Below are 12,541 nucleotides of genomic sequence, written 5' to 3' on the forward strand. Positions count from 1 at the left end.
ATCATATAACCACCTAGAAAGGAGCCTTAGGCTAATAAATTTGTGACTCTGTTCCGCTGGTGCTAATATAAAGTAACACCATTCATGCTGTTGACATGAGTGGGGAATTGGACCCTGATAACATGTCGCACTTAACCATGTGGGTAGCAACCTGGCTGTGGCTGTTCAGACCTCTGGAAGCTTCCTGCCTATGAGTAACGAAAGCTAGAGGGACTTTAAGCCCTAAAGAGAAGGAAGAGTTTGTGGCCACGCTTCTTCCTAGTGCTGGCTGCCTTCGCTTGGCAGTTTATTCTGCTTCCCCGAGATTTCCCTGATTTTTAGTTTCCACATGGTACGTGAGCTTTCACGCAACAGTAAAAGCCAACTCCAGAAATCTAGTGGAAGTTTAGCGATCATTTCCATGTCCAGGGGGAAAAAATCCTCTAGCAACCCCACTAACCCAGGAATTTGGGGGGTCAAATGATTAAATTTGGAGCAGTATACCAGCATGCAGTTCTTTCTGGCCATTTTTACAGGTGAATCACTGGGAAACCAAAGCAGGCATATGCAAAAAGGATGAGGGAGCGTTGACGTTGTCCAACGACGTTTGCTGTCATGTCACACCATGGCCACTGCTTTGAATGAAATTTGGCATGATGCACCGGTCAAAAATCCACCATTCCGTAGTGCAACAGTAGGAAAGACATTAGAAAACGGACAGAAGCTCTAGCATTAGGGAACCTAATGCAATGAATATCCCCCCACATCCGAATGCCCCCGTTGTCATCTCTTGTTATCCAGTGGCGTAGCGTGGGGGTGCAGGGGGGGCCGGCCGCACTGGGCGCAACATCTGGGGATTAGGGTTAGGGGGCGCAAATCCATGGGTTAGGGGCGCAAATTACTTGTCTTGCCCCGGGTGCTGACAACCCACGCTACGCCACTGTTGTTATCTCTTGCAGCTCATCTTCTCTGCTCCTCCCCCCTCCCCACTATTCAGGACTATTTGTGGCCAGATAAATGGAGATGACAACAGAAGGCCAAAAAGCCCAACCACTGACTTCTCTACAGCTGTGAAGGCGGCTACACAGCGGCTGCAGCTTTCCTTGCTTGTAGGGAGGGAGCCTTCAAAACTCTCACCAGGCGTAACTTGGCTGCTTCGTACATGGTAATTATAATAATGTGTGTGACCCAGTTCTTAAATCCTAATATATCTGGGCATGCCTTTCCCATAGAAGTGCCTGCCTAGTCATCGTAAGAACAGGCAATGTCTACCTTCCGTGAGTCCTACCATGATGCATTTGTATCCAAAACTGGTTTTCCACTTTGCACAGTATTATTGTTAACAGAGTAAAAGAATACAAAAGGGGCCAGTTTGCTGGTCGATCTTCTTTGTCCTAGGGCTTTCCTGCTGCATCTCATTTATTTTCTATAGCATGGTGATGACCAATAGAGTGTTTCCTTTGAGGAATGGAGCCTCTCTTCTGTACTTTTGCTGAAATGTCTACCATGTTGGTTCTTGGGTTTTTGTATAAACTTTTTTTCCAAAAGAGATTGAAAAAAAAAACACCTTATCACAAAACTCTTTGCATCAGGGCTTTGTCATTTGTTCTAGGAGTCGGGAGGGAAATATTTGTTGGGTACCTTGTTGTACAGCCACATCACTTGGATTTCCAGAATGTAGTCACTAGTGACTTGGGATCTCCTAGGTCATTGCAAGCATCGTCATTGTAAACTGCTTTGAGAAGATGATGATGATGATTTATTAAATTTATATCCTGCCTGTCATCAAAAAAAATCTCAGGGTGGTTCACAGAATAAAATGAAAGATAAAACACAGTAAATAATTAAACCAAAACAGCAAAACAATAACCCACCCCCCTTACCACAGATACATTTAAAAGGCTGTAGGATATTAATCAGTCAAAGGCTGGTTTTCATCTGGAGCCTAAAAATACATAATGAAGGCACCAGGCAAACCTTCATCTCACAAATGGGGAGCCATTACAGAAAAGGCCTTTTCTTGTGTTGCCACCGCCAAACCTCACGTGGGCCTGAGATGATGAACACAGAGTCTGGTTTATACAGGGAGAGGCAGCCCTTGAAGTATTGCGGTCCTGAGTAATATTCTATAATCAAGCATTATATTAAAAAAAAAAGGACACCCCATTTTTTTTCTTGTGACCTTCCACGATTTTGGGCTGCACTTTTGGGGAGCATGGCGCCCAAAGAAAGTTGTTTTGGAACGCTGCGCAAGATTGCTGCCCCCCAAAAAGAGGGTCATTGGGGCAGCGAAGTTGTGTGGCACCCCTAAACATGCATTTTGGGGCACTGTGCCCCCCAAAGGTGCTTTTTGATGGGCCATATAACTCACATGCGAGTATAGCCCCAAAAGGTGGTGTTCTGGTTTGAGGCATGGTGGGTATTGTAGTCCAACATCTGGAGACTGATCTAGTCTCAACCAGAGGACTGTTCCAACTTGGGAGTGCCTGCTTACTGCCTGAGCAACCTTTTTATATATTCCTCGTGTGTTCAGTGTCCGTCTGAAGATACAGAGGCACACCAGTCATATGTGGACAGTCACCAAGTTTAGTATACTGTTCCCTGACTGGCCAGGCAAATGCCCCTCACAGCTAAGAGCTGAACTAGGCAGTACATACAGACACATGTCACATTGCCAGAAGCAATCTCAAGAGGAGACAGTCGGGAGCAATGGAGTAACGAAGAAAGTGGGCTTTCCTGGAGCAGCTTCTGGCTCTTGGGGTAATGTATACATCTGTACAGTGCACATTTTCATGCTCACATGGAGGGCAAAAAGACGATCCGCTAGTGCTTAACTCCCACATTGGTCTCCAGATGTATACGATCACTACGAAAAGGCTCTTTTTGGCTCGGGAATAGAGAATGTGCCCTACAGACGTTTTTGGAATCCCAGTGCCCATCAGTTCCAGCCGCCATGGCCAATGATGAAGGTCTAAACCACTGAGCCTCTTGGGCTTGGTGATCAGAAGGTCTGCAGTTCGAATCCCCGCGACGAGGGAGCTCCCATTGCTCTGTCCCAGCTCCTGCCAACCTAGCAGTTCGAAAGCACACCAGTGCAAGTATATAAATAGGTACCACTGTGGCGGGAAGGTAAACGGCGTTTCCGTGCGCTCTGGTTTCCATCACAGTGTTGCGTTGTGCCAGAAGCAGTTTAATCATGCTGGCCACATGACCTGGAAAGCTGTCTGCAGATAAACACCAGCTCCCTCGGCCTGATAGCAAGTCTAGTCTGACCCTCTGAATGGGTGAAGAAGGATTAGTCCAGCTTCCGAACTAACACATATTCAGATAGATATTTTTGGATCTCTCACCATGCATGTTCTTGGGCTGCTGCATGGACCAGGGCTTCCCTGCTCCATAACACAGAGAGAGGTAAAAAGGGGGACCAGGAATGGTAGCAGAATGGTGAGCCCAGAGACTCCAGCAAGTGTCCTGCTCCCGGATAGGAGAGAAGGGCGCAGTGCGTCTTCCCATGCTTCCTCATCTTTTCCATGTCTTCCATGGCACAGGCCTTGCTGTTCCTGTTGCTTTCTCCCACAATGAAAAGGATGTTCCCTTGGCTTTTTCCACAGGCAGGAGGCTGCCCTGGTGTTCCTCTGCGTGCATGTCAGGGGTGCCTCAAACACTCAGATTTGTAAGGGATAGGCAGGAATGCAGAGATCCCAGTAGCAAAGCACAGATCCACTGATGGCATTCGTCCCATTGATGCAAACAGTACCTCAGATCTGTGGCAGGAATACCGACATGGCCAGTAACAATTTCTGCCCCTTTGCATATTGGCACTATACCGATTCCTGGTCCACAAACCTGAAAAGCGGAAGGGGAGGGAGAAATCACAGAAACTATGCATGTTGAAGGAAAGGATATTCAGCCTAAATGGGCTGGTGAAGGAAGAGGACAATTGCATCTTATATGCCATGTTTTGGGACGCGGGTGGTGCTGTGGGTTAAACCACCGAGCCTAGGACTTGTCGATCAGAAGGTCGGCAGTTTGAATCCCCGTGACGGGGTGAGCTCCCGTTGCTCGGTCCCTGCTCCTGCCAACTTAGCAGTTCAAAAGCACGTCAAAGTGCAAGTAGATAAATAGGTACCGCTCTGGTGGGAAGTTAAACGGCATTTCGGTGCGCTGCTCTGGTTCGCCAGAAGCGGCTTAGTCATGCTGGCCACATGACCCAGAAGCTGTACGCCGGCTCCCTTGGCCAATAAAGCGAGATGAGCGCCGCAAGCCCAGAGTCGACCATGACTGGACCTAATGGTCAGGGGTCCCTTTACCTTTATCTATGCCATGTTTTAAACCAGGGGTGGATAATTTGGGTTCCCTGCTCAACATTTCCCTTCCCATGGAAAACAGCGGGCACACAACTTAGCTACAGACCCTTCTCCCTGAGCACTAAGCTACACAGTGACATTGATAAAAACACAACCAGGGAGATGCAGGAAGGAAATGTAAGTTTGCATCTGCTATGCACACCTCAAAGTTTGGTGCTGACATGATCACTCCTCATCTGTAGGGAGTCCATGTGTTTTTACCTAAGAGGGCACTCCCCTATCTGCAATCTGAGATGGAACATGTACCACATGTTGCTTCTGCATGTTTGAACTTGACCATCTCTTAATCCTGGCAAATAAACACTTATTTTTGTTGTTGTTACAGAAATGTCCCTACTATGTCAGTAGTCGGAGCGCTTAATATCCTAAACAATATTAATTAAAATCCTTTTAAAAATGTATTTTCCTCTTCCCTCCCTTTTATTAGATTGTAAGCCTGTGGATAGAGAGTGTTTTATTTTGATTTTATGTAAGCCACTCTGGGAGCCTTTGCCTGGAGAGCGGGGAACAAATGCTATAAAAACAAAAAAGTCCACGGCCCCAAATATCTGAAAAGCAGGCATCTTGTGGTTACGACCACTCTCAAAAATGTGAGAAATGGTGGCCTGAGAGTGTTTTCTCTTTGGCAGACACTAAGCTGTGGAATAGAGTTTCTGTGATAGACTCAAAACACGCCTTTTTACCTAGAGTTTGACACTACACACACAAACACACAGACACAAGTATCTTCTGAATGGGAATTCTTTTAAATGGTTTTAGTATTAATTACGCATTTTATTGTTGTAACCCACCCTGGGACCCTGTGGTGAAGGAAGGGCAAGAAATCCAAACAACAGCAACCAGAAAGCAAAGTCATTGAATGAGTGTTAACTGATTCAGAAAACAACAGAGAAGGAAAAGCATTCAGCGTTGTGTTGATAAAGAGATCCAAGCGTACCAATTATGAAGGAATTTGACCCAATTTCGCTTGATGCACTTTGCCTGTAAGGATGTTTATGTGTGTGTGTGTGTGTTCTGTTTTGTTTTTTTTATGTTTGGACCTTCGGATGTTTTGAAATAAATTCTGCAGCTTCCTCAAAATATTTCAGATCCACCACACCCAGAAAACTGGGTAGGTCTTCATGAACCAAAATACACCAGGGCCACAGCTGCAAATCCACAGGTGGCAAGAGGGCTGGCCTGAAATTCAGTCACTCCACCAAGGTCACCGAAAATGACTCCTGGGGAAGAAAAGGTCCTTGCGGATGACAAGAAAGATTGCGATGAAAATAAGAGGGGGAGAGAAAGAAAAATGAAGAGCTGAGATGGGGCGGTGGGAGGGAAGCTATTTCTATGCACTTTAAGGGTTGGTATTCAAATTAAACACCAAATAGTTCCAGAGTAGCCATTGCCCCTCTTGTTTCCTTGTGAGGAAAAAATGCTGGTGGCCTCTCAATGATACTACCTGTTTATTTACAAATATATGCATTGGGTAAGGAATAGCCAGTAAACCTCTGAATAGACAGTCGATAGCAATAAATTTATCCCCAAAAAGGACTGGAAAAGGCTAAGGCAGAACAGGAAAAGGTTAAGAAAGCAAAACTGGGTGGAGAAACTCCACTAAGAAGGAAAGTTGCAGTATTTGGGAGTTTTTTAGTTTATAGAACAGGTGTGAAAGGCTGGTTCTAGACACATCAAAAAAGCATTTCAGGCAAACACGTTGTAAATTTCATAATGGGAAATTACAATGACGGAAGACGGGACTCCATAGCACCATCTGGTGTCGCAGTATTATAACGCATATAAAATCTGGCTGGCCATTGTCGTAACAGGATATTAGAGGGGCCATGGACCTCATCTACCAGGCCCTTCCTACATTCATAACTGCCCTTTGACATTTCAAACAAATTGAGTTTTCCTGTTCATATCTGAATATGGGAAATTGTGGTTTACACAAAATCAGAATTATAACAAACTGGGGTAAGGTTGCTGTTTCAGGTCTTAAGTTGGCTTAACGGAAATGGTTCCCTGAATTTGGCTGCAATGTGAAACCGGTTTGATGCAACTTGGAACGAAGTTGAAAGCTTGAGAGAACTTCTTCACTGCCAGTATAAAGGATGAGCAAGTCAATTTCCCTTGGTCTCTTGACCCAAGTGGCCAGTTTTTAATTATGCAGCAGCTTTAATGGGATTCTTCTACTGTGGATTTTAATTATGAACGTTTGTATTTTAATGCTTATGTAACTGGTTTCATAACTGTCAACCACTTAGCATGAAATTGTATGTAAAGTTAATAACTATCATAAGGGTCACTGTGGCACATTCTTGTGAAGTGAAACTAGTTTTTCAGAATGTCACAGGTGGGTCTTCTGTCTTTGCTGCCACAGCAGCAGAACACAATTGTCCTTACTGAATCTCTCCTACTTGAATTTTAGGTAAAGGTAAAGGGACCCCTGACCATTAGCTGGTCACTTTAGCTGGCCGAGGGAGCCAGCGTACAGCTTCCGGGTCATGTGGCCAGAATGACTAAGCCACTTCTGGCAAACCAGAGCAGCACACAGAAACGCTGTTTACCTTCCCACCGGAGCGCTACCTATTTATCTACTTGCACTTTGACATGCTTTCAAACTGCTAGGATGGCAGGAGCAGGGACCGAGCAACGGGAGATCACCCCGTCACGGGGATTCGAACCCCCGATCTTCTGATCGGCAAGTCCTAGGCTCTGTGGTTTAACTCACAGCGCCACCCGCGTCCCCTACTTGAATTTTAGTTAAGCTTTTTTTTGCATTTGCTCACAGAAATTTTGTGGCACAGTGGGAAGTGTGTCTGGCTGCTAATCAGGTGGTTTGTGGTTCGAGCCCCTCAAGGGATGGTTGTGGATAGGATTCCAAAGCCACTAGAATGCCCATATTACACAAATTCAATTGAATAATATATTACAAAGTGTCTATGTTTATATGATTTAGAACTACGCACAGCTGATGAAGCCCCTTGGGGCGAAACAGGGGGATATCCAGGAATCCTTGTCTTGTCTGCCTCTGCCAGCATCTACCAGTGCCAGTTTCTTATGTCTACCAACTTATCATCATCATTAGACACTCAGAAGACTATTCCATGGTACTCTCCATCAGACAGAAATATACAAGAGAAGATGAAGAAATTTAAAATTAATGTACTACGGGACTGTCAAGGATATTGCCTCACTTTCTAACTGGATATATGAACAGAGTAGCCTATGCGAAAAGTACCTGTGAATTGGGTTGTATTCAAACCATGTCCACTCACCACAAGACAACAAAATAGATAACTCTTGAGCAACTCATGCATACTTCCCACGTTAGATGGAGACAACCAGTTTTAAGGCTGCATAAACCTCAGGAAAGCTTCACCCACACAGAGCAAATGGCAATCACCCAAAATGCTGCTGAGCAGTTACACACACACAGACACAGACACAGACACACACACACACACACACATATATATATATATATATGGAGACTGGTTGCGACAATTTTATTTTCTTAACAATTATTCCCATCACTTTCTTCATTGCCTGTCTTTCCTGATTATTTTTAATCAAGCTATTGACACACAAAAGTACGTGGACCGAATGGCTTAGCATGCACAACTGCTTGCTGATATCTATTTCTCCTCTTCGCTTTCAAACAAGACAAGGTTACCAGTTGAAAGAGAGATGGGGGTCCAATGTTTACCATTTACTTCAACAGTGACCAGCCTGATGCTTGCACATATCTCTCACCAAGTCACTATTGCAACTGAACACTTGTAAAGAGGAAGTAAACCACTTTGGAAATGTGGTAAAATAAAATAAAAATCCTATCTGTGCCCATGGTGATGCTGCTATACAGATAAGAGTTCGGAACAGTGTTTTCATCCTGTTTCTCCACAGCTCAGTACTGCCATCGGATCTTCAGGTTCGAGGGCAGCTGCTGCGTGCTTAACTCATCAAACTTTGATATGTCTTTTACAGGCGTACTGTAGAAAGCCAAGACATCTCTGGCGCTCTTCATTTGGTGGAGTTGGGAATTAGGGACACCATGGCCTAGATCTGTCGCCAGCTGTGCCAACAGAAGATATTTTAAACGACTATCTCCCAATGATGCCTCTTGCCAGTCCTTGGAGACCGAGGGTCCAAATATTTCTTTGATGCGAGACTCTAGGCGAGACTGGAGATCCTCAGGAGGGAGGTATTTTTTGCTTCGCGGTGGAGGACAAACCAGGGCTGGCTCCTCTTTCACCGGCTCTGCTGCTTCTGGGTCGCCTCCAGTCTCCTTGCTGAAAGAAGGCAGAAGACCGCTTTTTAATAGAGTGTTAAATATTTATATCTTGTCATCTACGAACAAGGGGTTTACGTTATAGCCTGAAATCCCTGCACACACTAGCCTTATTACGAATATGGGACTCTTCTCAGCCTAAGAATGACCGACTGCATACCTCCGTATGAATGTGAACCCAGGACTCCCATGTCTAGTTCTTAGACTCTTTGTTATGCTAAAACACCTGTCTAGGTAGGGACATCTTGCAGGACATATTTGGGAGAAGAAAATGAGCTCTATGTGGCACCTCACCTTTGAAGGTGACCCAGAAACTACAACTAATCCAGAATGCGGCAGCTAGACTGGTGACTGGGAGTGGCCACCGAGACCACATAACACCGGTTATGTGACACATAAGACCTACATTGGCGCCCAGTACGTTTCCGAGCACAATTCAAAGTGTTGGTGCTGACCTTTAAAGCCCTAAACAGCCTCGGTCCAGTATATCTGAAGGCGCTTCTCCACCCACATCGTTCTGCCCAGACACTGAGGTCCAGCGCCGAGGGCCTTCTGGCAGTTCCCTCACTGCGAGAAGCCAAGTTACAGGGAACCAAGCAGAGGGCCTTCTTGGTAGTGGTGCCCTCCCTGTGGAATGCCCTCCCACCAGATGTCAAAGAGAACAACAACTATCTGACTTTTAGAAGACATTTGAAGGTAGCCCTGTTTAGGGAAGCTTTAAATGTTTGATGCATTACTGTATTTTAATATTTTGTTGGAAGCTGCCCAGAATGGTTGGGGAGGCCTGGCCAGATGGGCAGGGTATTATTATTATTATTATTATTAAAGGCTAAGGAGTAAACCCTACACAAGTCCAGAGTGGAATCCCTAAGGTGGTTGGATGGCGCCTAGTATATCTCCTTCCAGCAACTACTGCAGCCAAGCTAGTGCCAAATATATTGTTCTGCTTTCCTTTGGACCACATCAGTGAGGCTGAGAGGGTGGTCTTGTTGTCTGGGCAGCTCAGGACCCCCCCCCCCATACACACTGCCCAGGCAGTGTCTCCATTGTGTCTTGAGACAGACAGATGCCAACAATAGTTTAGCTAGCAGACCTTCCACGTGTCCCTACTTGATCCCAGAATGTCCCGCTTTTCCATAGGACCTCCCTATTTTCATCAGGGAAATGTTGGAGGATGTGGAGTTATGCGACCCCCAGAGCCAAGGAGACAAGTAACTATAAAACCTTTAGAAGACATCTGAAGGCAGCCCTGTATAGGGAAGTTTTCTAATATTTAATGTTTTATATATGTTGGAAGCCGCCCAGAGTGACTGGGACAACCCCGTCGGATGGGCTGAGGATAAATAATAACCTTATTAACATTATGCAATAGGAGGACGTTCCTATTGTTATCGGAGAAATGACGGGAGGGCATGCGATACGTTTCCTCCTCCTGTGCAATCCCAAACAGCTCAAGCGTCCTATTGCATTTAGAACCCCCTTTTAAGCCTTCGGGTTCACAAAGGCGAGACAAGAAATTGGGGGGAAACTGCCCACTGGGGCTGAGCCAAAATAACTGAAACAGACACTTAATCGAATGCAAGAAGCCTGAAATCCGGTAAAGGAAACCTCGAGTTAGAATCACAGAATTGTTTGGAATGGGATCCAAGGGTCATCTAGTCCAACCCCATGCAAACCTGCCCACAGCCCCCCCCTGGGTGGGCTCGAAACTCACATCCCTTCCGAGGGGAGCCTATCGCGCCTCCTGCGCCAACTACCTCACCTCACGCCTCCCCACAGCGCCCTGCGTGGATGGAAGCCGACGACCCGCCTGACGACCCGCAAGGCACCCGCGGAAGCCGCCATTTCGGAACACGCTCGGAGAACACCGCCTTCCTGAGGGCAAATGAAGCAAAACGGAAGCTGGGAAGGGAGGACGAACTTCCCGGAGCCCGCTGCATCATGGGATGAGGAATGTTTACTTTCCCTCCCGCCTCTCATTCGCGAGTCTCCGCCTCGCTGAGGCTTGTGGGATTTGTAGTTTAAGGCATGGAGGGAGGTGTCAAGTAGGGCTCGTGTGATTGGCTGGGCTGCCTCCGGTTGCCGCAGCAACCGGATAAACCGGTCTCCCCACCACCTGTAAAGTGAATAAAGATGAGAAATGCACATTGCCCATCCTCAGCTAATGAGATTGGCTATGGAGGGGATTTCGCCCACTCCACTCATTGAAATAATTGATCTGATGCTGGGATTTGCCCATTTCAGCACTGTGCCTACTTTTTTAAAGAAATAAAATAAAGATCTGTTGCCACCAAAATCAGTAGGGGGCTAGGGAACAGAGGCAGATCAGTACTGCTGAACTGGGGGTTAGACACAATGGTGTGGTAGCTGGGATAGCTTAGTCGGTAGAGCCTAAGGGCTTTTAATCTCAGGGTTTTGCGTTTGAGCCCCAAGTGGACAAAAGATTCCTGCATTGCAGAGGGCTGGCTGGACTAGATGACCCTTAAGATCCCTTCCAACTATGATTCTATGAAAAGACAAGAATATTGGCTCAGGAAGAGCTAATTTCAAATCCCTCTGCAGCTCATCAGGTGGCCAGTCATATCTGAAAGGGTTGTTGTGAGAATAAGATAAAGAAGCCCCATGTTAAAAGGTAAAGGACCCCTGGACGGTTAAGTCCAGTCAAAGGTGACTATGGGGTTGCGGCGCTCATCTTGCTTTCAGGTTGAGGGAGCTGGTGTTTGTCCACAGACAGCTTTCTGGGTCATGTGACCAGCATGACTAAACTGCTTCTGGTACAACGGGACACTGACGGAAAACCATAGCTCATGGAAACGCCGTTTACCTTCCCGCCACAGCGGTACCTATTTATCTACTTGCACTGGCATGCTTTCGAACTGCAGGTTGGCAGAAGCAGGGACAGAGCAATGGGAGTTCAACCCGTCACAGGGATTCGAACCACCAACCTTCTGATCGGCACCCCAAGAGGCTCAGTGGTTTAGACCATAGTGCCCCCCGTGTCCATGTAAGCCCCATGTAAGCTGTCCTGAGCTGGTTGGAAGAAAGAAAGGTGGGGTGCAAATATTGTAAAGTGCTCTTACTCTTTTACCTGTTATCTTATATCTTGCTCCCTCTTTTATCTGTTAGGAAATTGCTGGCTGTTGATACTGATGATATGGCTGTTGCTGTCTAGGTGTCAAACCTTACATATAGTGAAAGAGAGATTGCAGAAAAGCAGGCAGAAGTGGCGGTTCTCCGCTGATCCGAAAGCCCAACGAAACCTCCTTCATTGACTCATGTGCAAGACATCCCATGCTGGCCTCACTTTCATTTGGGTACAAAAGCCAAGTGCTTGGGGCTTGTGAAGACTCTCTTTTTCTAACTCCCGCTCAAATATAGCAAGAGCCTGGAAGTCAATTGCATACCAGTTGCACAATTATAGCTGGGACTTCTGCAATAAGTGATGGGAAACATGCCCAAAAGTTTGGGCTAATCCTTGCTTTGATGCGATGTCATTTAATCCCTCCACATGCAAATCAAGAGGGAATGCTTGTAGCGATCACACAGGGTCCCTGGACGTTCCACTGGCTATTGATCCCTGTGCCACCACTTTAGTTCCTGCTGCCACCACCCAGGCCCTACCTGGTACAATACTGAGTCCAGTCAGGGTTAAATTGGAACATAAACTTCTGTTTATTTATTGCAGTTTAACAAGCATGTGGTTTAATAAACAGTATCGGTCAATTACAAACATGGAGTGCTTATCCAGACCTGTAACTTTCGCTACCAGCTCTCACTCACTAAACCACCTCTCAGGTATTTACTTGTCTTCCTAGCTCCTAACTGTTCCTGACTCAGCTTATTTCACTACACTAACTCAACCTACCCACAGACTCAATCCCAATTCACTCCCACTCCAACCAACCTCCCAACGAACTCC

At 46.2% G+C, this 12,541-nt stretch overlaps 2 protein-coding genes across 2 annotated transcripts; both read right to left on the minus strand.

The window, feature by feature from the left end:
* Positions 1-3,325: 3,325 nt before the first annotated feature.
* On the minus strand, positions 3,326-5,536 carry BAAT (bile acid-CoA:amino acid N-acyltransferase; the record flags this gene model as incomplete). The annotated part of the gene is given in 7 exon segments (XM_081893546.1): positions 3,326-3,579; positions 3,582-3,634; positions 3,636-3,664; positions 3,666-3,737; positions 3,741-3,770; positions 3,772-3,825; positions 5,387-5,536. Coding segments are annotated over 7 exon segments (642 nt in total), but the record flags the coding sequence as incomplete, so codon positions are not given.
* A 2,281-nt stretch (positions 5,537-7,817) lies between these two features.
* On the minus strand, positions 7,818-10,785 carry MRPL50 (mitochondrial ribosomal protein L50). Its single transcript, XM_081894798.1, has 2 exons — positions 10,385-10,785; positions 7,818-8,623 (listed from the first exon to the last, which is right to left on the minus strand). The coding sequence occupies exons 1-2, from the start codon at positions 10,768-10,770 to the stop codon at positions 8,239-8,241; spliced, it is 771 nt and encodes a 256-aa protein (XP_081750924.1). The 5' UTR covers positions 10,771-10,785; the 3' UTR covers positions 7,818-8,238.
* Between the last annotated feature and the right edge of the window lie 1,756 nt (positions 10,786-12,541).

Source organism: Podarcis melisellensis, assembly GCF_964234715.1.
Source record: "Podarcis melisellensis genome assembly, chromosome: 17".
Lineage (NCBI taxonomy): Eukaryota > Metazoa > Chordata > Lepidosauria > Squamata > Lacertidae > Podarcis > Podarcis melisellensis.

Bases quoted from the DNA above. Each gene is read 5' to 3' on its own strand.
- MRPL50 (XM_081894798.1), bottom strand. From the start codon at position 10,770: ATGTGCATTTCTCATCTTTATTCACTTTACAGGTGGTGGGGAGACCGG. The intron at 8,624-10,384 runs GTGAGGTAGTTG...GCCTTCTTTCAG, and splicing joins GCGCTGTGGGGAGGCGTGAG to CAAGGAGACTGGAGGCGACC.